This window comes from Mustela erminea, chromosome 14, assembly GCF_009829155.1.
Source record: "Mustela erminea isolate mMusErm1 chromosome 14, mMusErm1.Pri, whole genome shotgun sequence".
In the NCBI taxonomy this organism is placed as follows: domain Eukaryota; kingdom Metazoa; phylum Chordata; class Mammalia; order Carnivora; family Mustelidae; genus Mustela; species Mustela erminea.
Genome location: NC_045627.1, coordinates 20,010,467 through 20,037,207, shown reverse-complemented (window position 1 = coordinate 20,037,207; position 26,741 = coordinate 20,010,467). Strand labels below are relative to the sequence as shown.

Genomic DNA, 26,741 nt, shown 5'->3' with positions numbered 1-26,741 from the left:
ATAGACTAGGAATCTTCTGTAGGCACTGTATACACTTGGCACACTGAGGTGTTTAATAAGTGTCCCTCCTCCTCTGAGGGAGCAACCATGGCTTTGGGCAAACAAGCACTAAATTAAAACAAGATCTTTGAAAGTGCTTAGTTCCCATCACTCATAAACTCTGTGGTATTGGAAAATTTTTTGGTCTCTCTGGAGGAACAGTTTACATCTCTTTGAAATGAGACTATCAGTACCTTTTTGGTGCAGAATTTTTCCTTAAGGAAAATGGTTAATTACTTTAAAGCAAATGAGAAATGCTTGGAGTAGTCAGCTGTCTTTCCAGAGAGAAACTCTTTGTAAGCTTACTGTGGAGATTTTAGAAAATAAAGCCAGAGACGTGTATGCGTGGACAACTAAATCATTCATTGTCCTACCACCTAAAGAGAATTCCCACCACTCTAAGTTGGAATATTGCCTTTCGTTTATTCTCATCTTTCTTCGTTTTCTCAGACTCCTACCTTGCGCCCAGCCACCCTTGCAGTGAGGTGACCGACTTCTGACCAATTTTGATGTTTATGGAAGAAACCCACACCATTTCCAGAAAGTCTCTTTGAAGAGCAGAGAGTGAGCTGGCTCCCAATTCACTTCTTCTGTCCTAGTGGCTAAAATGCAGAGCTAAAAAAGAAACTAGCCGAACCCTTCAGGACCAGGAGGATGGGACATGGGGTGGGGGTGAGGGACAGGCAGGGGAACCTAGAGATTGTTGCATAGTAGGCTGGGAGTAACTTGGGTCAAAACCTTTATGGAGCCACTACACTAGCTCTAGCTGGCCTTCTCCCACCTCAGACTTATTTTAGTCTTTCCTTTTTCAGTCTGTTCTATTTTGGGGTCTCCTCTTAGATGCAATCATCTTATTTACTATATAGTTTCCTGGTGGTGGAGGATGGTTTGAAACAGACCAAACTTACATGTGATTTCTCCTGGGTGGTAGGGTTAAGTGGATTGTTTATTACCCTTGATGCTTTCTTGTATTTTTTCCATCTTCCACAGTAGAGAGATGATCACCATGCTACCAGAAATGTCCTCATCTTAGGGTTAAATTATCAAAGTCCTGAGGGTTTCACAGAATATGTAATACCTAAAAATAAGGCCTTGTTCCACTCAAATATCCCTAAGACCAGCAGTCATTGGCACAGATCAGTCTCTACTAAGATCTATCAGTGATGTTCATTTTGACAACCCATATCCCATTAGGAGAAGATAAAAAATCTGTGGAAAAAAAAAAAAAACCCTCAATCAATAACGGGTTTGCATGCTTTACAGACTGCCTAATGGAACTGTTAAGAAAAAGAGACAAAAAAATTTAACACAGATTTAGTAATTATTCCTAGGGGTGTGATCACATGACCGAAAGTGCTAAATGTTACTGCCAACAGCTTTTTGAGGATGACTTTAAAAGCAGCTGAATAAATGATTACACTGTGGAGATCCAATCTTTTACCAGAACAGCACTAGAAAGAATAAATAAGCCAACTTTCCTAGTATCAGTGAGTATGCCTCATGGCCTCGAATAAAATTCAAAGTAGAACATTATGGACAATTAAAGAAAGCATAGTGTGGACCGCTTGCTCTGGAAAACCACCAGATGTCTGGGGAAGTAGCTCCAGGGAAGACACAGCTGATCAACAGATGCAAATCACCTCAGAGATTGCCAGTCCAAGAGGTTTTGACCGTAATGGGAAGTTTGGAGGGAGTGGAGAGGTTATATGATGAAAACAGAACATCTCACAAAGAAAAGTAGATTTAAAAAAAAATCCTGAAGGGAAATACATTTAAAAAAAAAGGGGGGGGTGGGAATCAGGATCTAAGTGGGTGTATAGTCATCCAATCCACTGTAGCAAACATCCCTAGGCATCGGCTCTCCCAATAAAACATTATACTCTCTTCCACAGTGGTCAGCATGTACACACCAGAATTTAGGAATAAAGTACTGCAGAATGGAAGCATGCTGGGAGAAGGCTGGTGCTGTTAACACTAGGAGTATTTTTCTTGTAAGATCTTCAACAGCCCTTATAAGCTCTGTGTAGCCTGCTTCCCCTGACTTGGAAGAACAAGGCAGGAGTTAACCTTACCTAAGACACCATTTTACCCCATGTTACTAGGAAAAATCCCCCAACAGACCAAGAAGTTCTAACAACAGGATAATGAACATTCACATACCCACCATCTCGATTTATTCATTGTTATTACACCAACAGTATTTTTCCAATGATGTATGTATGTGTTCACCTGGAAGTGTAGGTCTTTATATGCATGTGTGTGAATTAGGAAATAAGCTATAGATGTCACAGAACTTTGCACCTCCATCATCGAGCCTGTGTCTTCTAGGATATGTATGTTCTCTTATATAACCAATAAGATGAATTCCCTTATATTACTTTGTATCAAACTTATGTTCCAGTTTTCCTGATTGACCCTTAAATGCCTCTCACAGATGGATTTTTCCCATCACGGGTCCATTGGACTCGATGGAGGTGGTGGATGACAGCCTCTCCGACAGTCCCCTGTGATTGTGATCCTCTGACCTTCATGTCCTCATGCAATCCCACCATCCTGGCCCCTCATGGGAGAGCTGGGCTTACCACATCACTTCTAAGGACAAGAATACAGAAATGGCAGGAGGTCACTTTTGAGATCAAGTTACAAAAAGCCTAGGAATTTCACCTTGGTTATTCTCTTTGAATCACTTGGCCCGAGAGAAGCCAGCAGCTATGTTGTGAGGCTATGTTCTGTGGAAATGCTCACACAGGAAGGAACCAAGGTGGACCAACAACCACATGAGGAGTCTGGAAACCATCCCTCTCCTGTTTCCCCCACCTCCCAGGAGGGGTTCCAGATAAGCCCTGAGTCTCAGCAAGAGCTTGGGACCTCAGGGGAGACTTTCAGTCAGAGGTAACCCCGGCCAGCTCTACCATATTTCTCACTCAGCGGAGCGAGGGGATAATAAATGTGTGTGGTTTTCAAGCATGACATCTTGGTGTATAATTTGTTACATGGCACTCGATAACTAATACAGATTTCATTTGACTGTTATGTCCTTTTTGTTTCTCCTGAAGTTTAAGAGTCCCCTGAAAACTTTTTCCTTACATGATGATTCTGAAGGGACCAGGCCAGTTTTTTCATCGCATGCCTACCTTATCATATGCCAATTTGACTGTCTCCTTGGAGTCTCATTCCATGTTCCTACATCTTTGTACTTCCTCGAAATGCAAAGTTAGGTCAAAAGGCTTCTTTACAGTTTAACCATTACTGGAAGTAACAGTTCCCAGGTGGGGCTGTGGACGTCATATTGCCTCACCTCAAGAGCGGTCTTCTGTCCAGTTGTTCCATAATTAGAGATGCTAATTTTAGTGCATACTATAAAGAGGCGACGGCCATTTTGCTCTTGTCAAGATGCTTCCTTCTTTTGTGATGAGCGAGTGATTGTCCACCACACATCTGGATTCTGTGTCCTGTCTCTACTCAGTAATGCACGGAGAACTCCCATCAGTCTAGAGAAAAGCCCCAGCACCAGTGATCGAGATGAATGGCTCTTTGTTAAAAAGCCATCATCGGTATGTTAAAACATTTTTAGGCTTTTCACGTAAGGATTATGAAATATACTTACTGGGTGAAAAATAATGCTTCTTACGATATGCGCAGGTCAGTTAGAGTGAAGGTTTTGTCCACTTCAAAACTACTGCGGACATGTATGTTCCTTTATCAACCTGTCCCCATTTATTCTGTCTACAGATGTGAGAACAAGCACAGGGTGAACATTTTCAAAAGAATAAAATGAGAAGACATCACTGACACTTCCAACAACACAGATTTATCCTTTAGATACTGAGAAGTAGTTGCCCACAGCCTCAAAGTCCAACATTACCCTCCTTTCACAAGCTCTCATCACTAACAAAAATCTTCTCAGGTCTCCCAAGAAAACCTGTGCTTTTCTGGTTATTTTGCTGCCTGATTAGATGTAGATGTGATCATTTGATTCTAAGCTTTCTTCGGTAATCCAGAAATTAGAAAGAGAACAGAAAAATCAACGTTCACATATATCCTGAGACAGAATCAGTTTCTTATTCCACACGATAAGACTCTTCCAGTTAGAAGGTGCTAAGACAGTGAAAGATAAAGGGATGTACTTTTCCTTTCAAACATAAATAATCACTTATGCAGAATCATCATGATTTCCCTGTATGTGTTCAAACAGGAATTTCAATTTCCATCCTCTAGACACAGCAGCCACTGTTGCACAGTCATGAACTCCATCTAGACGCAGGAGTTAATAAGTCCAAGTCGGAATTTAGCAAGTCATTATTTCCAGCAATTAAGAGTACAGAAAACATAGTATTGTCCTTTCTCCACAAAGGTATTCTCAAAGACACCATCACACATTTCATGGAACCATTGTTGTGCCCAAAGGTCCTTCCTTACACGGGTCATTATCGATACTTAGCCCTGATTGAGGTGTATGACAGTTAAGCATACTCAGTTCAGCTCTCTTGGTGACTAAGTTAGCCAAACACGGCAGACATAAGGGATCTCGAATCTTGTGAGAAGTTTTCATCATCTCTGTTTATTGGAGGAGGCTTCGGTCAGTTGGTGAGGATAATGGAAATGTTGCAGATAATCAAGGAAATTGAATCATGAGAACAAACACCTGAAGGCTGACATACTCAACAGGCACAGGATTTTGTTCTATTTCTTTGCCCTGAATATTTGAGGAAACGCCGCTTTGTTGCTGTCGCCTTAATGTTTATAAACAAGTTAAAACAATTCATCAGTCATCACTGCAAAACTAATTATTTCCCTCAGTGCTAATGGACTGCACCACACAGAGGCTGTCTCTCTCAGCACCACGGCTGTCATGCCTTGTTTTTTTTCCTCAGGGGAAACTAAACTTCTTACTGCAAGTTTATGCAATTAATCTTCTCCTACAGGCAACAGAAAGGATAAATTCTTTCTCGTCCAGTCCATTTTGCTCTACTTAAGATGAAAGAGACTTCTCAAATCAGCCCGTGTCTCTCCTTTTGATGATTAACAAGTGGGGAATACAAAGAGAAGACTGCCTTTCTTCTTCTATATCCTGTTTCTGGGAAGCAAGGACCCCGGCTCATGTTTCCATCTTTCTAGAAAGAACCCCCTTGTCAGCGACACAGAAACCAGTGATGGACAGTCTCATTTACCCAGTGCCCTTCCTCCAAATGAGAAATGCCTGGGAACTCATCAAGTCGATGGGACCCCATAACGGGCTAGGGTTTCAGCCATTTTGAAGGCCTCAGTGCTTAAGTAAATTCTACTCAACTTGAGACTTTGCAGGGCGCCTGGGTGGCTCAGGGGGTTAAAGCCTCTGCCTTCGGCTCAGGTTATAATCACAGGGTCCTGGAATTGAGCCCCACATCGGGCTCTCTTTTCAGCAGGGAGCCTGCTTCCCCCTCTCTCAGCCTGCCTCTCTGCCTACTTGTGATCTCTGTCAAATAAATAAAATCTTTAAAAAAAAAATTGAGACTGTGTTGTGGGCTTATCCCTCATCAGCACTTTCATCAACACCTACAGGACTAGGTACATTTAACGAAAAGATTTGGTTCCCAAAGGGGTCAGTTAATGGATTTTTCTTTTGCCGTCCATAAAAACAATCTCAAGAATTTACACACCAAGCGGGTTCCAGGCAAAGGTAAATTGGCTTATTATATGAAGCCCTTCATCTCTTTTGTTGGAGTTTTAAAAACCTGCATTTTGAGTGATTTGCCGTGGGCTGACGCTCATATTGACCCAGATCATTCTATCTGATCTGCAGTGTCACAGTCCACAACCTAAGCCACGGTGTCTGTTGAGTATTTCAGTCTACCAGCCTGGTAAACCCATCCAAGAGTGTATGAGGACATAGACAACTTCCAAGTCTTCCTAAAAACACAGCCTCCCCTGCTGTCGCTCTTTACCACTGATCCAGAGCAGCACTCCTGAACGAACACCAGGCTTCCTGCCCTGTGTTTGCAGAGCCCACCCGCTCCCTCGTCCATCCGCATTTCACATCCCTACCCACTCATTGTAAAATCACAAATAAAGGTCAGATTCAGGCCTTCAGGCTGGAGATTTCAGGGATGGAACCATTTTGAGCCTTGATGCCAGACCCTGCCCAAGTTTGTCTATTTCCCCCCAGGCCAATTCCTTCCTTCACAGCCTCGCTAGACTAATTCTAGAAAGGCATAGCTAGAGCCTGACACCTGCTCAAAAACTTTTCCTATCTTCCCATTACCTACCAAACTGAGGTCAGACTCCTCACTCTGCAATTTCCAGGGCACAGTATTAGAGCAGGAACCCGGTAGGCTGGTAACAAATGTGTCAGGCAGCCACCCCCGACAGGGGACACTGGCAGAGCAGACCGTGGGCTGGCGCTATGAAGGGCATCATCAACTGACTGCATTTTCTAGTCTGTTCCATGGCAGAGGCTCTCCCTTCACCTGGAATGCTCTTACTTCAGGTCCCACTGCAAAAACCGCATATCCGATTCATCTGGATTTTCCTTTCTGGCTGGATCACCTATTGCACTTTTTGTTCTGCTCAAAACATTTGTTTTCTTCAGCGTGATCTCTTTGGTCCTGCCTCATTACTCCTCTGATTCTCAAAAATCAAGCAGAGAGAGAGCAAGAGCTTGGCAGAACCCGAATCTGACAAAAATCACACAGGCAAGACTCTGACTTCCAAAATCTAAAACCCCTTAGTTGGTCTGTATGTAATTTGCCTGATTAATTTCTATTCTGTGCAGAAAGCATTTAGGTATATACCACATCTGGCAGTCTTACCCACTTAGGGCACTAATAACAGAGATCATGGCCATAGTGACCTATTCCTCAGAATCTAAGTCAGCCAGCTTTTGTGGGTCGGAATGGAAAGGAGAGTCTGAGAACTCTTAACACAAGGAGAAATCACGTTGACTATACTGGTTAAAGATCTAAGGACTGGAGGTCTTCTTTCCAAAGTAGAACTGCCACTCAGACAATAATTCTGAAGACTGAACAGCTTGTCCTCCAGTCACATTTATTAGGCATTAATCTACTGATACTAATGCATATGTATTTGATTCATGCCACGCCTAGACCCACACAAGACAGAGGACACTTTATAATACCAGAACACAAAACTGAAAGAAAACTTAATATAATTAACTTCTCGGGTAGAAAAATACATCCAGGACTCCTGGCATTAAAGTTATTGTGACGGCGCATTACAGGTAGAACTACATTTCTTTCGACTGACACAAAAATGAAATGTAGTTCTCCATAGCTGGATAAAGTATTCACACTCATCAAGAGACAAATGTCAAATATTAAACCAGCACTGAATCTTAGGGAGAATTCTTTGCATGGAACTAGAAATTCTGGAAAATCTAACCAACGATTTATCGGACTACAATTCCTGTAACTAGAGAAGGGATATTTAAAAGCATCTCGACATTTCTACGGAATGTTGACTTTGTCCAGACATACAGCACCTTGATGCTCTAACTCTTTCAGGACAGAATTCAGGAAACCTGAAGAAATGGCTAAGCAACACTGAGCCCTAACCTGTCTCCCTTAAATATCAATTGTTTGGGGAAACTTCCAACAATCTCCAGATAAAGTAAATTCGTGGATGGATTCTCTGACATGTGTCAAAAGTGTCAAGATTTGATATTGTTGAGTAGAGAGGTACACTCAAATTGCATATTGGATAAGACCACAGCAGAAACGTCCTTCCACTGAGAAAATTTAGAAGCTCCATGGATTAAGATAAAATTAGCTCCCAGGGGGCACCTGGGTGGCTCAGTGGGTTAAGCCTCTGCCTTCAGCTCAGGTCATGATCTCAGGGTCCTGGGATCAAGCCCCGCATCAGGCTCTCTGCTCAGCGGGGAGCCTGCTTTCCACCCCTCCCACCCCTGCCTCTGTCTACTTGTGATCTCTTTATTTCTCTGTCAAATAAATAAATAAAATCTTTTTTAAAAAATTATCTGCCTGGGCTTGAAATTAGCGGCTAGTTAAGGTTATCCCTTGGTGTTTGAAGGGGATTTCACTGTCAGGTTCAGCCTGGTGTCACACAGAAGAAAGGGATACAATTTATTGTGTCATGTATTCCCATTATTTTTTGTCTATAAGCATATATATTTATCACTAAAGATTTATTTTCTGTTCGAAAGTTTCCAAGTTTTAAAAAAGAGTATTAACCTAAAAGTGCAGTGAAAAACATAAATAAAGTCCACTTTTATGTGACACACACTGGAGAGCTATAAAAACTGAATTTTTTTTCCTTTCCATAATAACCAGCCATTTAATAGCTTTACTAAGGATGAAAAATGCATTTAATCTTTTAATGAGGTTTTGGTAGTAGCCTTTTTCCTTCAAGAACATAGTTCAATTTCATGAGCTATCCTAGATAGGACATGTCTAATAAAGTCTAACTTTTAGGATTTTCTGTCCCCATTTTATCTGTTTTAAGAGAGTCGTTCTCAAAATCTTTCCTCTCAGGACCCCTTTACATTCCCAACAACTGAGGGACACAAAGGGTTTTTTCTTTTTCTTTTTTTTTTTTTTTTTGGTTTTTTGATGGGTTATATCTATCTATATTTACAATTTTTGATAGTAAAACCAAAAATTAAAACACAAAAATATACAAGCATATATTCCATTAACTCTTTTAGCCTCTGAAAGGCTCCGTCATGCCCACTGAGGGAATGAAAGTGAAAACACACATGACAATATTATGAACATGGTTTTGACCTCAGCGATCTCCCTACAGAGTATCAGGAATGCCCAGGAAAACCCATATCGTACTTTAAGAACCACCAGTTCAGAAATGCCCAGTAAGTCCAACAACAGAAGCCACAGGCAAAATAACCATGGGCCCCAAAGTGGTCTGCACTCCAGGCAGGCACATCTGTCCCCTGGGAAGGGTGTGGCGAATTGACGCACAGCTCTGGGAAGACGCTGGCTGCACACGGTAAAAGTGCGCACAGTCAACAGTCCAAATCCTTTCTATGTTTTATTCTAGATCTAGGAAAACTCTGCTCTTATGTAGTTTAGACAAGCTCCAAAACTGGGCCAGGACTTGTGTAAGATATTCTATGGAGCTGAGGAAGGAAATATTACTGACTCTATTTTTAATTTTACCTTTTCAAACATCTTATTTTAAGTTTTAGCTCAGCTGTACATGTATTTATAAAGGAATATGTATTATATGAAATAGTAAGTATATAGTGGGCAGTATGCTAAACTTTTTTAATGGGCTATGCGCTCAAAATGGTATGGACGCTATGGAACATTGTTTTATAACCATGTTCTGGCCAGATAAAATTAACAAGATGTAAAAATACCAAATGTTAGTGAGGATCCAGAACAAACTTCTTTCCTATATTGGCAGGAGTATAAATTGGTTGAGATACTATGGAAAATTATATAGCACAACCTCTAATATATACCTCTTTTATGGATCAAATTTTATTCTAAGGGATGTGTGTGTGTGTGTGTGTGTGTGTGTGTGTGTGTATTTATACACATTTCAAGAGAAATGAAGACCAACTCTCACCAGAGAAGATGGTCAAGAATGTTTTCAGCAGCCCTATTTGTAAAAGCTCAGGAAAGAATCTCGATGATTGTTTTCATTAAAATGGGCCAATTAGGATGTATTTATACAATGGAATGCTATAGACCAATTAAATGGAATGAACTACAGATACATACATCAAAAGGGGCAGGATGGGGGGAAACTCTCTTAGAACACTGAACTAAAGAACCCTGACACAGAGGAGTACATACTACATGATCCCGTTAATATGAAGTGGAAAAGGGCAAAGCTGATCTGTGATGGTAGAACTCAAAATAACTGTTCTCTTTGGCAGAGGAAATTAACTGGGAAGGGTACAGGCAAACCTTCCAAACAGCTCAAAACATCTTATGTATCTTGATCTAGGGGTTGGCTCTGTTAGAATATAGATCTATAAGCATATATTCAACTGTACTTTTAAGATTCATACATGTCACAGTGCATATAATATACTTCATTTAAAAAAAAAGTTTAAAAAATGTTAGGATCAAATTAGGAAGTGTCCAACTTTATTTTTTCTCCCATCAATACTACAAAGGATCTGGGGAAACCTTTAAGCTCCTGAAAACCTAATGTGGAAAATAAGCTTTTAAGACCAACCATTAAGTTTCCTTTTCAAAGCTGTAAATCCATCTCCCTTCTCTCTAGGATCTTTCCCTGGTGTGGACCATTTTCCACTGTCCAGATATAACCTGATTAGCACCAGCTTGGGGCTCACAGCAGGTATATGCAGAGAGGCTGACCTTTACCCTAAAGGTCTTTCTTATCATGTGTGCCCTGTCCCCTATCCCCTGGTATCCCAACACGAAGCTCTCTAGACTCAAGCCAAGAAGGACATAGCTACAGCAGTAGAAGGCAGCATCAGAAAGTTCAGAAAGTCTTAATATTATCTAACATAGAGGGGTGTAATGTTACATTAACGGCAACATTAAAAACCGTGTATACGTCCTGAGCAAAATTAGGCAAAAGTTTCCCATGAACAGAAAAATACTAGAGTAAAAACCTCAAATGCTGACAACTCACACCTTTTGAAAATGACTGACAATTCTTTTTTTCCCCCATTTTTTAGAGCTTTAAAAATAAATTGTATGCTTTGTGTCATTAATAAAATGCCACAAAGTCTCTTACTGTTCTTTCCCCATGCCCCAAAATATCCCTATTATATCTGACTCAACTTCACCTCTGCAGAGACCAAATTCCCAGGTGTTGGTGACAGCAGCAGATGAGCCATGTGAGACCAGCCCAGGACTGTATGTAGGCAGGTTGGTGACTCACAATCATGTGGGAGACAGAAACATGGACATCCGGGAACTTGAAGACGAATCTAGTATTGAAGAGACTTATGGATGCTGGGATTTCTGGAGAGCAGACAGTCAGGGCTTGAATAACATACATCAAATGTACCACTCAGACAGAAAGATCAGGGGGAAAAAAAAAGCCCCAGAATTCTGAAGTTCTCCAGGTCTACTCTATTGTGTTACTGTATGACTGTTCATAATAAAGTCGACTTTGAATAATTCTGTCTTAATTTGAATTTAACAACCTTCTTATGTAAGAATAACAGTCTGCCAGGCGATCTCCAGAAAGTCCGAGAAGCTCTAACCAGCAGAGTGGGCTACCTTTGGAGTGAGCTAGGGCTTCCCCAAAGAGTCCTTGATGCCCTAACCTATGAAACAGTGGAAACTTGGTCTAAAGGGAAGCTATTTTCACTTTACTTTATTTTCACTTTATTTCACTTTACTTCTTCAACAATTAACAAAGACTTCCGAAATACAACCTTTGATGACATGGATTATTTTTTTTAAGAAACAGGGTATTCTAGAGTGTGGTCTAAGGAGATTATTGTAAAATTTACACAGCAAAGAACTATTTAAAGAAATCAGGCATGCACATAGATGTCCGAGCAACTGAACAAGGGCTACAGGGAACAAATACAAGCCATAGGAAGAGCTCTTCTTCTTTTTTTTTTTTTTTTTTTTTTTTAAGACATTTATTTATTCGACAGAGAGAGAGAGACAGAGATCACAAGTAGGCAGAGAGAGGAGGAAGCAGGCTCCCCACCGACCAGAGAGCCCCATGAGTGGCTCGATCCCAGGACCCTGAGACCATGACCTGAGCCGAAGGCAGAGACTTTAACCCACTGAGCCACCCAGGTGCCCCAAAAGACCTCTTCTGAAAAGCTTGCTTAGAAAAACAAACACCAGAAAAACAGGCTATCTCTTGTCTAATTCTGTTATAGACCATCACACTGAAGTTAAAAAAAAAATATTTAGTGCTGGACAGCCCCACTAACGAGCTGTTAGGATTCTGGAGATCAGAGCTGGGATCAGCAGGGTGAAGATGGGTTGGGCTATTGTCCCTAGGCAGACAGCATAACTTTGAGTTGGGCTCAACAAATGACAAGCATTTTTGCAGGAGACACTCCAATTTTCACAGATTTACCCATACAAAAAGCCAGTTTTTATGGGGTTTTGTGTGTAAAAAGAAACAAAAGAAAAAACACACACAAAAAAACAAAAGCAACAACAAAAAAGACCTGGTTAAGGCTAATTCTACATGTCCAATATACAGAACTCTTGATTTTGCCAAGTTGTTCAATCATGACTACAAAGAACTTAGCACAATTTTCACCTAGTGTGACAAGGGTCTGGAAGGATTATTTTTAAAAAAAAAAATTTTTTTTAAAGATTTATTTATTTATTTATTTGACAGACAGAGAGCACAAGTAGGCAGAGAGGCAGGCAGAGAGGCAAGCAGAGAGAGAGGGAAGCAGGCCACCCGCTGAGCAGAGAGCCCGATGCGGGGCTCGATCCCAGGACCTCGAGATCATGACCTGAGCTGAAGGCAGAGGCTTAAACTGCTGAGCCACCCAGGCGCCCCAGGATTATTTTTAACATAGCAAATACACTGGTTTAAATTTTTAAAAAGACAGATGTTGATCATATGTTGTATGTACCTCAACTTCACCATTAAGAAAAAGAATGTGAAGAATTCCAAATTCTCTGGAATTAAAATCCTTTAAGTGTAATAGTTTTCTTTTATGGAACTAAATCTTGACCATGCTTGTGTTACATTTCTTGTAGATTTCTGTCAGAGAAAAATAAAACAAATCCATCCTCAAAGGCAACTTTGATGTGTCTGTGTTTGTACAACAGACCAGAGCACTTAAGGAGTTTTTCCCCAAACATGGAATACGATGTTTACCCACTGGACCCCATCCAGTCAAATGGGAAAGTAAAATTCATTTAATTCCTTGAAGAGAACTAAATCACTTTAAAGTCTCCGTATATTTGCAGGAAAACTCAAGTCATGTTGCTCAGTTGGCATCGTCCTAGGCTTCAGTATAAACACGCCACCACTTACTGTATACATACAAGGTAAATTTTAAAATGGCATGTGTTTCAGGAGTTTTCTAAGAAAAAAAAATATATCTTCCTCTGTTCCTAAATAGTTTAAAACCGAGATTCATATGTGGATGGAAGATCACACACAAAACCATGAGGAAATTTTGCAATGGTTCAAATGTGTCAAGAAATACTTTTTGAACAATTTGGGGGGCGGCATTATTTATACTTGCATTGAATTTCCCACAAGCTCATCAGTAAACACGTCCATTCTATTAGAGGAAAGAAACACTAAATACTGAACTACTGATTTTTCTGATATTACCCCTTTGTAGGGGGTTGGCCACATGTGAAGAAGAGCACAAGGACTTCGGGCGTGGGCCTGATTTGGAATCCGGCTGGGTGATGGTGGACCGTGGTTCATTCTTGTAACTCCAGTCCCCTCCTCAAATCAACTGGGGACAACACCAGCGCCCTCAAAGGAGCTCATCAAAATCAAGTAAGATGATGTATGTAAAGTAGCAGGTGCAGGCCATTTTGTTCTTGTTTATGTTTTCTCCCTGATTTCCTCCACTGCTATGCAAACACTCGCACTGTGGGGGAGTGTTCACAACTCAGCCCCTATTTCTGGCACCAAACATCATGCCAGGTGCTCCCTCGGATGGCTTGCCGTTCCTTTGCTCCCTCCGCAAGGCAGAAAAGCAGGGCAGTCTGTTTAGAGATGCCCATACCGCTCGGCAGCCCGTTGCTCAGCTTAGGAATTCACCCTGGTGAAGCCCATTGGGAAATATATTAACCACTAACCTCATTCTAAGCCAAAGCGGAACAGGAGCAAAATCACAGCAAACTCAAAATAGGACCTAGGATGCACATTCCACTTCTTGCTTTTTCTAAGACAACTGATGTTCTCTCCTCTTTCCGGATGGGACTTGGACAGTTTTTTCCTCATCCCCATCCAGACCCCTGGATTCCTCTTCAACTGTGGGGAAGTGGGTTTCTCTATCAAGTGGCGAAATCCAGGTGGCTGGGATGTCAGAAACCTCTCTTCTTCCAGCCGCTCAGGGGGTCCTTCTGGACCTGGTCATTACAGAATCATCCCTGTATGGACAAGGACTTCCTCTCAGATGAACCAAAGTCAGCTCCATGCGCAAGAATCAGAAATGAAAGGAGCCTGGCTACAGGAAGGATTCATAAGGTTCAGAAACAAAATGGAGGACTATCCAACTTTGTCACATTGCTTTAGCTTTGTAACCGCCAGGGTGTTGAGAAACTATCATCAGGGATATGGGGATGCAAATTTAGCCTACCATTTGAAAAGGGACACATGCCTGCAAGCCCAGAGTCCAGGAGAGTGGACACAAGTCCCTCAGCTAAGGCCTCATCTTCTCCAGGACTGGGCAAGATAATCTACAGAAGATTCATTGACTTCAGTGAGTGATTTTAGACACAAACACCATGATCAGGTATCCTCTTATATGCAAGCATCAGCATAAATTTATACATGGGGTGCCTTAGTGGCTCAGTGGGTTAAAGCCTCTGCCTTTGGCTCAGGTCATGGTCCCAGGGTCCTGGGATCAAGCCCCGCATTGGGCTCTTTGCTCAGCGGGGAGCCTGCTTCCCCTTCTCTCTCTGCCTGCCTCTCTGCCTACTTGTGATCTGTCTGTCAAATAAAAAAAAAAAAAGTTTTAAATTAAAAAAAATAAATTTACACATGTGGACGGGAAATTATATAGGACACATACAGAATTATTATAATCAATATATAATATTCAAGAATCAAAGATTACACTTTTTTTTTTTTTTTAAAGATTTGAGATAGAGAGGGCACATAAGCGGGAGGGACTGAGGGAGAATCTCAAGCAGGTTCTATACCCAGGGCAGAGCCAGGATGTGGGGTTTGATCTCAAGACCCTAAGATCATGACCTGAGCCAAAATCCAGCCACATGCTTAACCAACTGAGCCACCAGGTGCCCCTACCTGTCTTTTAAAGATAATATGGAGCCATTTGTGCAAATGCTCAATGACATCTTGAAATGGAAGGCCACTTTTACATTTATCTGCTCCTGGTGTCCTCTTTAATTAGAATGGACCTCCTTCCACAGCAGGGACTGAACAGGCTGATGAACATGGGGGACACAGCACTTCCTTGTTCATTCCCTACATTATTTCCCTTCAAATTAGAACTGTGCCAGCTTTGTCAGGCTAAATTCTAACGCAGGTTTCACAATCTTCTAGAAAAACTCTACTAAAGCTCAAAGCTTAAGAGCTTAGTAGGTAACTTCTTTAAAACTAAAAAATAAAATCTAAAATCAAACTATTTCCATAGAAGCCTTCCATTACCATCTCTCCCTGTAAACAAGAAGAGGAAAAATGTGGGCAAAGTGGGATCAAGGTTTTGGTGTTCCACAGATAGCTCCAGTTCATTAGACGACATTGTGTTTCTTTACATAATTCATGCCCCCAAAGTAGTATCTTGATTTCTTCAGGCTAAAGTATACCAAAGATACTGTCAATAAACATCTAAATGCCCAGTTGCTCAAAAGATCACAGAACACAGGGTAAGCAAGAATGGGTCTTGCTTTGAGACCCCCTCCTGTGCTTGACATGCTCCAGGTGGGAGACAGAAAGGAACCCAGGCCAGAAACACCACTGCCTGACATCTGACACCAGGAGACGAAGATTCTGGCTCTTGGTCATTTAATAACTGTTTGAGAAATGATGGTGCCTGCTTCCATACAGGTGGTGGCTTTCCATGTAACACAAGGCCCCTCCATGGAGGAGGGCAATTCTAGGGCATCATCACTGTTACTCAGCGCGGTCAGCCAACTGACATCTCTTATACTATCATGGAGCATTTATTGCTTAGAGCATACCCTTGGGTGGGTGGGGGTGGTAAGAGCAAACCAAAGATTGCTGAAGTTTGAGGGAAAGGCACTATTAGAGAAGTACAATGAAGGGACATCTGTGTGGCTCAGTCGGCTGGGCATCTGCCTTTACCTCAGGTCACGATCCCAGGGTCCTGGGATCTAGTCCTGCATCAGGCTCCTTGTTGTCAGCAGGGAGCCTGCGTCTCCTTTGCCTGCGGTTCCCCCCTGCTTGTGCTCTGTATGTCTCTAATAAAAAGAAGCGGGGGGAAAAAGAAAAGTACAGAGAAGAAATCCGGGCACACCAAGAACAAAGTCAACCAACTGCCCCAATCTCTGGGCCAGGTATAGGCCAGTTTGCTGAGGAGAGCAACAACACATTAGATCTAATGAACAGCCTGCAGTTCCAGAACCAGTCTAAGTCCAGGAGTACTGCCTCAGCCAGTATGGCGTAGTCTAGGAATAATGGCTCTGAAGCTATGGCCTCTACTCCTGACTGGCTCTGCAACTTTACGGCCTCAGTTTTCTTATCCATAAAATGGAAATTATGTTAGCACTCTATAGATTTTTGTTGAGGATTAAATACATCAAGCGTTTTCAACACTGCTTGGTACCTGCTTAAACATTTTATATCTTACTTCCTAATTATAATCCCTCATAGTGGGAGGATCCCCTCTTTTTTGCCTGGTAGAAACTAAGCTAAAGCTCAAAGAAACTTGACTAAGACTATTTATCTTTAAATGGTGAAGCTACAATTCAAAGCAGCACTCTCCCATCTGTAAGTCATACAAACACTTCAAATATTTTAAATATGTATTCTCCCTTCATCTTCTGTCCTAACTCAGTGGTTCTCCAAAAATGGCTCCCAGCTTAGCAGCAGGACAATTAGCCGAGAAATTGTTAAAAAGGACTTTTCAGGCCTCACCCCACATCTGTCCTGTCAGATTAGCATGGCAAGTACAGCTGTGTGCAGCTCCTTTCCCCTTCTATGGAGAATCAGACTGTAGCAGGAGTACTACCGATTATTCTCAAGGAATGAGTAAATCAGGAGAATGGAAGTTACAGCACAGGGAATACAGTCCATGATACCAGAGTAGTGTTGGAGGGTGACAGATGGAAGCTCTGCTTGTGGGGAGTATAGCGTAACGAATAGAGATGTGGACTCACTGTGTTGTACACCCGAGACAAATGTGTGTCAACTGTATTTCAACAAAAAATTTTAACAGAAATCTAAATATCCCAGAACAATTGTGAAACATTAGAAAATGTATTTAGTAAAGATAATGGAGAATTTTACCCTGGAGGTCCTGAACAGGAGACAGGTGACATTGTAGGACAGCTGAATTTCCAATTTTCCTGGGAGCACAGAGCTGGATATAGGGTCAATTATAGAGTCAATTCTCCATGTGACTTTGGGCAGCTCAACCAATCTGGGACTCAGGAAGCAAAGTGAGTGACCTCTCCTATCCCTTACCATGTTATCCACTCTTTGAACTCTAAATCTCCCTGACTATACTTTAATAAGTATGATGTAGGATAAAATATAAATCTCAGGAGTAACCATTGAATAGATTTATGTGAAAAATGAAATTATTTGGGATTCAAATTAGGTTGGAGAAGGAAAATCTGCAAGGGTTCTAGCAATCTCATTATTCCAAGTTTCAAAGTAAAAACATGTAGAGTATAAGAAGAAAATAAAAGTCAACATGATTATCAAATAAGTTACTTAAGTAGGCTATCTTTATGGAGAACGGGGAAAAAAGTATGACTAACCCACGCCACAGTAAGTTTGCCCTAGTGAGGAGCTTCCGCTGGAATGCACATCAAGGGCCAGAGTCTACATATGGCACAGATCTCAGAATGGAAATCCAGAACCTGAGTTCCAGTCTGAGCTGGGTCTAACTAAACATGAGCTTATTTTGGTTCAAGATGCAGTTTCTTCACCTGTAAGTGGGGCACAGAAAGTAAGTTACATCCTGTCTTAGATTTTTTTCTGAATCTAATTTTTTAACTCTTCTAGGATTAAACACAGAGGATTAAGATGCCTCATTACATAGGCCCCTGCTGGTGGCAGGGGTGGCCAGAACTATCAGGTAATAAACACGCCCAGGAATGAAAGAAGTTTCAGGATGTTTTGGCCCAAGTATAGACTATAGACAAGTCATGTACCCAACCCAACATGAAGTTATCCTCAGAGTGAAGGTCATTCTGATACCAACAGGATGGCGTAAAGTTGACTCCAAACGTGTATGTCCCTAAGGCCCACACAGGAGCCATCACTTCAGACTGTTACCACTTAGCTTCCACTGATCAGGAATTCCTGGAGAAGTTCTACCCCTTCTGCCTAAAGATCCAAACTGTTAGCTTTAATTGAAAAATACCTCCAAGTTCTTTATGACTAGAGAGTCCACTGGGATCCAAAAAGTCAAATACCTTCAAAATCTCCCAACTTCACAATTCAGTTTATGGAGAATAGAAACGAAACTTGGTGGCTAGTACCCTCAATGACTCTTTCACCTCAGAAAAGGCAAATCAGAGATTTCTAATTGTTTGAGGGAGAATCAGATTTGTTTTTTCCTGCCTCACCAGCTACACTCTGTGCACCAGACTACAAATCACCCTGGGAAATACATTCATTCTAAAAGTGAGGAAACTCGGGCTGAGCTCTGCAGCAAGGGGCCATGGCACACAGAGGCAGGGGGCCTTGATAGACCACTCCAGGACTGGAGCAGAGAGAATGAGAAAATGAAGAAGAGGGATGATGCTAAGAATCAGGAAAGGCCAGAAGCAGCCCTGGAAGGCAGGGTTTCAAAGACCCAGGCTTTATCTTGGGGGTACTCAGAAGCCATGCAAAGGTTTTGTGCAGAAAGAGGATATGAGCCCACCTGCCTTACCAAGACCCCTTATTGAATAAAGACTGTTTTCTGAGGATGAACAGGGTCAACTCAGGAGCCTGAATTCCAAGTGGTCCCTGTCTCTCCTTTTTCAGTAAGGCATGTGACATAAATAGAGGTTCATGGTCATGGCTGTAATATCATCCCAGTTCCACAAGCCTACCCAGTGATCACACAGCCGTATTCTCCTGTCCCTCTGCAAGAGAAGCCAGTGCCAAGAGTGGTGCAGAGAATATGCTCAGAAAAAGGAAACACAAATTAACTCTGGCAGTTATTTGGCTCATTTTTCAGAATCCATCTAACAAAACACCATGTTCCAGTAGCCAGAAAGGATGGAAAGGCTCACAACTGGCAAAATCACCACAGGACTTAGAGTAATCATGCCCTACTTCGCAGCACTCCCATTTGAATTTTTTGTTTTGTTTTGTTTTTGTTTTTGTTTTGTGTGTGCTAGGCTTGCAGAGAAACATCTGTGTTTGCATTGGGGACTGTCAAAAAGGCATAAAAGATAAATGGCTAAATATGATTAAAGATGTAGAATCGGAGTTTGCTATGGCATTTAAGAGTGAAAAGGAACCAAGCAAGACCCAAGACTGAGAGCCACAAAATGGGTAAAGGCACTGGAATGAAAATAAGAGCTAATTTTGACAATCAAGAAAAATCTTTGCATTTTGGCAGTCCATCTGTACGCCTGGTGTGTCCCCTTTCCCCACCCTCTAAACCTATTGTTTGTTTAGGAAAACGAAGAGCAAGAGTGGCACGGGGAGAGGAGCAGTGACCAGGGATCATCTCCTTTCAGCCTGATTGGTTATTTTCCCACTATTGCAATTGCTTTAACTCCTTAACAAAATACACAGTATACAGTAACTATGGTAGAAAACTGGAGTTGAATGATTTAGCAAGCACATTAGAGGAAAACAGCACCCCCCCCAAACACACAGTTTGCCACAGAGAACCTCAAAGTATTAAGTCCATATTTTTTCTAATACAATTAAGTGAGATTTTCTATACACGAAGTCATAAAGGAAAAATTTGGTTGACTTGACTACCTAAATCTTAAAATTTTACATGATATAAAATAAGTGAATTTAACAAAAAAATAGGGAAGTAAGGGCACCTGTGTGTCTCAGTTAAGCAACTGCCTTCCACTCTGGTCATGATCCCAGAGTCCTGGGATCAAGCCCCACATCAGGCTCCCTGCTCACTGGGGAGTCTGCTTCTCCTCTCCCTCTTCCCTACTTGTACTATCTCTCTCTCAAATAAGTAAAATCTTTTAAAAAGTAAGGAAATTAAAAAAAATTAAGTTATGATAGGAAATTTTAATTAAGTTTGGTCATCTAAGTTTTTTAGAGTATCCGTATTTCCTTTTGGGTGTTGTGCACAACTTGTAACTGCCCTGCAAAGTAAATGGTAGCAAGTATAGTTAACCCAGGAATGTGAAGGAGAGAGGAGTATTATTTACTAATTTAGCTTCATGAATGTACAACCTGTGCAACAGTACAGGGCCTAAGCTTAGAAGATGCCTATGCTTGGTTTAATACTATGCTGTCAGTCTCGGACATTTTTAACTTCTATTTTCTTTTTTAAGAAGTCCTCAACTCCCTTTGTCTTTGCACTCTGAAAAATGTGTACTGATCCCATCCTTATAGTCCTATAAATTACCTATCTATAAAATAAAGTTTTGTGCTGAAGAAGAATACCAAGATGCTTAGGAGAAGTTTATAGCCTAGAAGTAGAAGTTTAGTAATTCGATTATAATGAAACAAGGTGATTGAGACACATGGTAGAGATGAAGTTCAAACAAGGGAAACATTACTTCTTGGTGGATGAGGTTAGTATCTGTGGAAGGCAGCTTTTTGTTGAATCTTAAAAAAATTATACAACTTGAACACTAATGGGAAGAACAAAGAACAGGGCACAGAGGTAGTAAGCTGTCTGAAAGCACAGGGACTGAGGGACTGCCTGGGCAGACAGAACTGTTGGGTTTGCCCACTGCGAGAAGACCCCAGGCTGGAAGAGCAGGAGCGGAGGCTGTGACAGTGCCTTGAATATCCAGCTAATGAGGCTGAGCATAATTCAAGAGCAGCGGTGAGCCACCGGAAGGTTAGAGAGAACCAGGTAGGCAGAGTCATCACTTAGGAATATGAAAGCCAGCCCGAGGCCAACACTGGTCCCTGCATCCCCTTTTTGGGCTTCCAGCCCAGTGTTGTCTTCACAAGTGACAGGGACCCTATGCTTTGCAGAGTTGCTGCAGGGAAAGTACCTACCTCTCATCTAACCAGCTAGATGTCATCTGCTCTAACTGGCCAACCAGATGTGTTTTCACACTCTGGAGAACCAACCTTTATTGCTGAAGGTTTGAACTGTCAGAGCAGATAACCAAGGGACACAGCTCTGAAAACCCAAAAAATCAAAGTATATGCATGCTCAGAAGAGTAACACCAACACCGACACAGTGAGACTTTATCGCCTGAACTTGAGCACCTCTAAAAAAGTTCTTGCGGGTCACGGAAGAGAGCACGGACACTTACTCCATTTCCTTGAGACAACAAAACTACAGAAGTAGAAATCTACATTCCAAGTGCCCAGTGCTTTGGTCCATGAGATAGAACAGGCTCCACACCCCAGGCAAGGATTTTATCAACCACCACTTGGGATCTTTCTCTATTAGGGCTGCATCAGAAATCAGTAACTTGCACTTGGATTTTACATTTTTCAAGTTTTTATTTCTTCAGTCTCTCCTGTCTCTCTGTTCTCTTTCTATTGCCCCGCACACATACCAATATAATCACACCTCTGTATCGACGTACTCACGCATATGCACACCCATGTACACACAGCACATGAATAATTTCCTTGCAAGCTGTACTCAACCCCAAACTGAAAATTACATTTCTACTTCTAAGGGTTTCACCCAATCATGTTCCAGAAAAATCCCAACCCTCTACTGATAGTTATATTTTAATATATTATTACTTGATATCAACTTAGAAGTTTATTGTCCCTTTAGCAGGAATATAAGGAATTATGTGGAAATGAAAAATGTATGAAGAATGAATCAGGAAATAAATTACATAAAATACTCAAGTACACACTATTAAAATTGCCTAAGAAAATGTAACTGATATCTATCATGATGTATCACTGAAATGAAATGGGATTTTAATTTTTTTTTTAGCTCCACTAAAACCATTTCTTCACCAAGAAAATATTAAATGAGAAAGCTGGTTTAATATTCTAGCTCTGAAAAAAAAGATCTTAAGCGACACTACACTATCTCTTTAGCAAGTAATCTATCACTTTTTAAAGATGGTTCAGTTTTCAAAAGAAAACACGCTATTTTGGGGGAAAAAAAGCTGTCAATATTCCTTTTAATGATATCATGTGTTTTCTTTAAATGAAGCTTAGAGGCAAAGACAGACATTTCAGAGAATATCAGCGTATTCCTCAGCAATGAAAAGCTGTTTTCTCATTCCAATTTCCATGCTATACTGAATTATGATAATATCCTGTATCAAGAAAAGCTTTTGATATTTCAGAACTAAAACATAAAACACACTTAATTTGGGAAATTAAACTCGGGATTAAAGGATAATGAGCTTCACCTTGGAACTTTTCCATCTTTGTCATCCGACCTTTAACACGGAATTTTACACAGGAGAGGATTTAATCAGAAGAGGGACCACAGACATATTAACTGATAAATAGTTAGGGATGGACTCCAGTCCTCTTTTTGTTCAAGCAAATTGTCTTTTGTTCCTCTGAGCCTCACTCCTCCCTCAGAATGTTCAGTGAAACTCTCAAGATCTGACTTCATCACCTGTCATGGAAACTGGTACCAGAAACAAAGAAGCCCATTGCTTTCACCAACCTGCACAGTCTTCAGCTTGAGAGGAAGGCAAAAGCCTTCCCTGGCTGCATGTCTGACAAGAGGGTTGGATAGACAATTAGCAACCTAGGTAGAAGAAAATCAAGCATCCTACCTTTTTAAAAACTCCATATACTCGGTATGCTTGATGAGTCCTGTCCTCATCATGATCGTTTGAAAACATTGTCGATCGATGGCCCAGAGTTTCACATTTACAAGAGCTGGAGGACAGAAAAAGAAAATAACAGGGAAAAAAATCAGACAATTTCAACCACGAACCACATCACGCAGAAGAGAGAAGGGACCCAGGGGAGTCCTGGGGAGCCTGAACCTTCATTTACATCTGATACCATCACGCTGTCCTATTTCGTTAAGGACCCAAGTATTCTTACAAGGTACACTGTAGTTCATACTTTTCCTTTTAGTGTTATTACCTAATAGGAAGATTCTTGGTGGTCTGTCCTTAGGGGATGGGAATGCCCAAGTACACACTGAAAAAATTTTGTGATTTCAAGACTACCTGAGCAACAATCACGTGGACAGAAAGATTCACAATTAATAACACTCCCTGGGAATTACCCGGAATGGTGTTCATGATTCAAATGATCACGTTTTCATTGTAAAAAGTAGAGGTGAAAACTCAATCTTCAGGCTAATGGAGTGAATTTAATAAAGTAGAAATAATTGCACAGTGCTTTCTACATGAAACCTATTTTTGCAAATTTAACCTGTGCCCAAAGTTGTCCTGTGAATTTCTAGTAGATAGGTTTGTTGAATTTTAATTTCTATTCTCATATGTACACGGTCTTTAACAATAATAGTGTTGAAATAGAATACCATGAAGTTCACCGTTTGATCTATTACAACCATTTGATCTACTAAGAGACAAGTTTTCGAAAAAAGACGCTATAGGGTAACAGGTTGATATCATGAGATAAGCTTAGGTTTTAGAAGAATACGCTAAAAGTCTCCATACCCCAATCTGTGTGGTGGGCATACAAGACGCTTATTGTACTATGCTCTCTGTTTATATATGTTTGCAAATTTTCACAATAAGCAACACTTTAAGTTAACACACAAGTGAAGCAAGCCAATTCACAGCGCATACCCGTGGGGGATGGGGTAGGTAAGCATGATGGAGGGGTTGGAGCCAGACAAGGGAGTAGAGACAGTTTAGTTCAGTGAGCCAAATGTGGAAAAATTGAAGAGGACAACTTTCTCACTAAGCCCCCTGATCATGATGGATAGAGATCTGGGTGTAGGGGAGGGGGGGCAGAGTATTAGGTTGCAGGTGTGACACGAGGGGAGGGACACTGAGTAACACGGAGCAATGGAAGGAAAGATAAAAAAGGAAATACCATATTCTAGAGTAAAGCCCTTATCTTTGAGTTTCACCTAATATTTCCTCGCAGAACTGTGTGACGCTAAGAAACTAGAACGTGACTTGTCCCTTAGCCTGCTCTTTACTGGAGAATTAAAGGTGCTCAGTTAATGAGAAAATGAACAAAGCCACAAAGGCTGGTGGTGTACGCATGGCTCTGGGCCAAGCAGCCTTTAAAAATGAACCATCATCAAAAGCAAAGCTCATGGCACAGGTGCTCTCCAGCTACATTCTAGCTCCTCGGCTCAACCCAGGCTTCTTTCCAGAACACCTGTTCACCCCGAGACTGGATGACATGCCCTCGAAGGATTGCCAATTTAGGAAAAGATTCACCAGAAGGAGAGTCTTTCAGAAGTGACAGGAGCTGAGCTGGGGGAGAGATGGAGGAGGGGAAATCAGGAGGGGAGAACAGAAGACCAGGACTGGGAAGGGGCCTGGGCTGGGGAGTCCAGACAGGGATACCATGGCCTGAAAAGGCAGAGACAGTCTTTCTTTATCTTTCTTTTCTTTTTTTTTAAATTTGTTTATTTGAGAGACAGAGAAAGCACAAGCAGGGGGAGCAGCAGGCAGAGGGAGAAGCAAGCTCCCCCGCTGAGCAGGGAGCCCAACGAGGGACTCGATCCCAGGACCCTGAGATCATGACCGGAGCTGAAGGCAATACTTTACCCACCGAGCCGCCCAGATGCCCTGGGGTTGCTCCATAATTTGAGAGGTTACTGTGGGGCAGGGGGGCCTGGAAGCCAGGCAGAGGAAGCAGGGTTTTGTGTGATAACCAACAGAAGGCCTCTAGAGATCTTAAAATCAAAATAAAGAAAAAAACTAGAATTGAAGAAAATACCATAGATACAAGCATTCAAACGTTTTTGATGTAAGAAAAAAACAATTCTGTCCTCATCATTCCTAACGGTTCCTAGGTATTTCTACTATACAAAGACTTCCTCCGAAGGATGAATTAGGATACACTAACTTTATTTTAAAAATAGTGGTGATGCAAACAGTTGTACTATCAAGGATCTGCATCCCGGACTGCACATTCAAGGACTGACTAGAAGCAGACAGTCTACGGAAGTCAGGGATGCCCACCCACTGAGAGGGCTCTGCCCTGTGGACAGACTTCACCGGCATCCTCCTGGTGGCACTATATAAAAATTTCTACCACTGGCTCGTATACACTGAGTGATAGAAACACAGGGATAGCTGATAGAGACTCATCGAGGAGGGGCAGAAATTGGATTCGGAAGCACCCAAGTCAAGCAGAAAACAGCACTCCTGCCAAATGATACTTTATGTAAAAACCGGGAGGCAGAGCGGGACAGGACCCAAATGGAGAAAATGGTCCTGGCCATGTACAGCGATCACAGTTTCCAACAAGGAGGAGCAGATACCAAGCCCAGGTCATGGTACTCAGGAGTTAAGTGAGGAGGGTCAGTTTGTGTGTGTGTGTGTGTGTGTGTGTGTGCACGCGCGGGCGCTTGTATAGCTTGTGACCAAGTTATTTGCAACAGTCTGAGTCCTAGTTCATACCTGGAGGCCAGGCTGTGTCCCAGGTCCCTCCTGATGAGTCAGCTTTCTGCCCTGCCTGTGTCCCCGTCTAGAGCACGTTCTCACTACGGTTCATCATCTCTGCTATGTCTGGATCATGTTTCCTCAAGTAAGTCTGTACGTTACCCCCAGAGAAAAGTCCATGCCTCATTTCTTGTAACTTCTCCCCACTCAAGAAATCAGCTTTTCACTTGATAAATATTGGGTCTATCTGTCTAATTAATGCAACTTATGTACATAAAGTTCACCTAAGGAAAAAAATAAGCCTAGGTGGCCTCTCATGTTACATTAATTCGGTTTAGATATTTTAATCAGGCCTCTGAATCCATGTATTGCAAGAGAAGGTCTAAAAATAACTTCACAGAATTCTGTAATTCCATTTTATCTTCTGATTCCCATTTACACGGGCTACTGGAATGTCTCTACATAAAAATGGTTTCAGACATTTTGCGTGATAATGAACATGGCTTGGCGAGATTGCAAATTTGTCCATGACCTTGGGCTTGGGCGAGATGCCAAAACCTTTTCTGTATTCAGCTGATAAACCTATTAGTCAAGTTAGCATTTCACAGGTGGGCAAGCATGACTAATAATCACCTTGCCTTGTTACCAAGAAGGTGGTTATATTCGAGTTGTGATTAACGTCTTTCTTCTTCAGAGAAGGCTGGAGTGTTAAGTCTCCCTTCCATAACTTGCAGACCATTTGAAAAAAATAAAAAAAAATAAAAAAAGAAAAACTTTCCATGTACCTCTGATTTTAAGTTGTATATTCATCTCTGCAGGGAATAAGCACTTGAAAAATAAAGTTCCTGTGATTTTCACCATGATTACAGTTGTTGAACATGTAAGTCTCAAGGGCATTAAGCAGAGAAAGTGTTGGGAACGGTGTTTCCTTTCTGTTCAAGTATGTATCTAAAATACTCTGCTGAAACAGTGATCATTTCTTCAGTTTAAGGCCACATGGAACTCAGGCCAGTTACCATTCCTCTGAGATCTCCAAGTGTAGGAGTCCATCAAGAACACCTTCAAATAGCCTTGAATTTGCTGGACACAAAGATGACTATGGGGGGGAGCCACAAAACTGCTAGACTCCAGTCACCAGTCCGGGCTTAGCTTAAATTTCAGTGGGGAATCACCCACTGTTCACTTCAAATTTTGGATGAATACTGAGAAAGCATACGTGGGTATACAACACTTACAATCTCAAATATTGATTCAGCCCATACTTATTTTATATATATTTATTT

General features: G+C 41.5%; 1 protein-coding gene across 2 annotated transcripts in view; it reads right to left on the bottom strand.

The window, feature by feature from the left end:
• PRKG1 (protein kinase cGMP-dependent 1) overlaps window positions 1-26,741 on the bottom strand; it is a 1,242,789-nt gene that overhangs the window by 429,128 nt on the left and 786,920 nt on the right. For both annotated transcript variants that reach the window (XM_032312294.1, XM_032312293.1), the window contains exon 4: window positions 22,687-22,792. In XM_032312294.1, coding sequence (XP_032168185.1) covers window positions 22,687-22,792 — 106 coding nt within the window. The remainder of the gene's footprint in view (window positions 1-22,686; window positions 22,793-26,741) is intronic.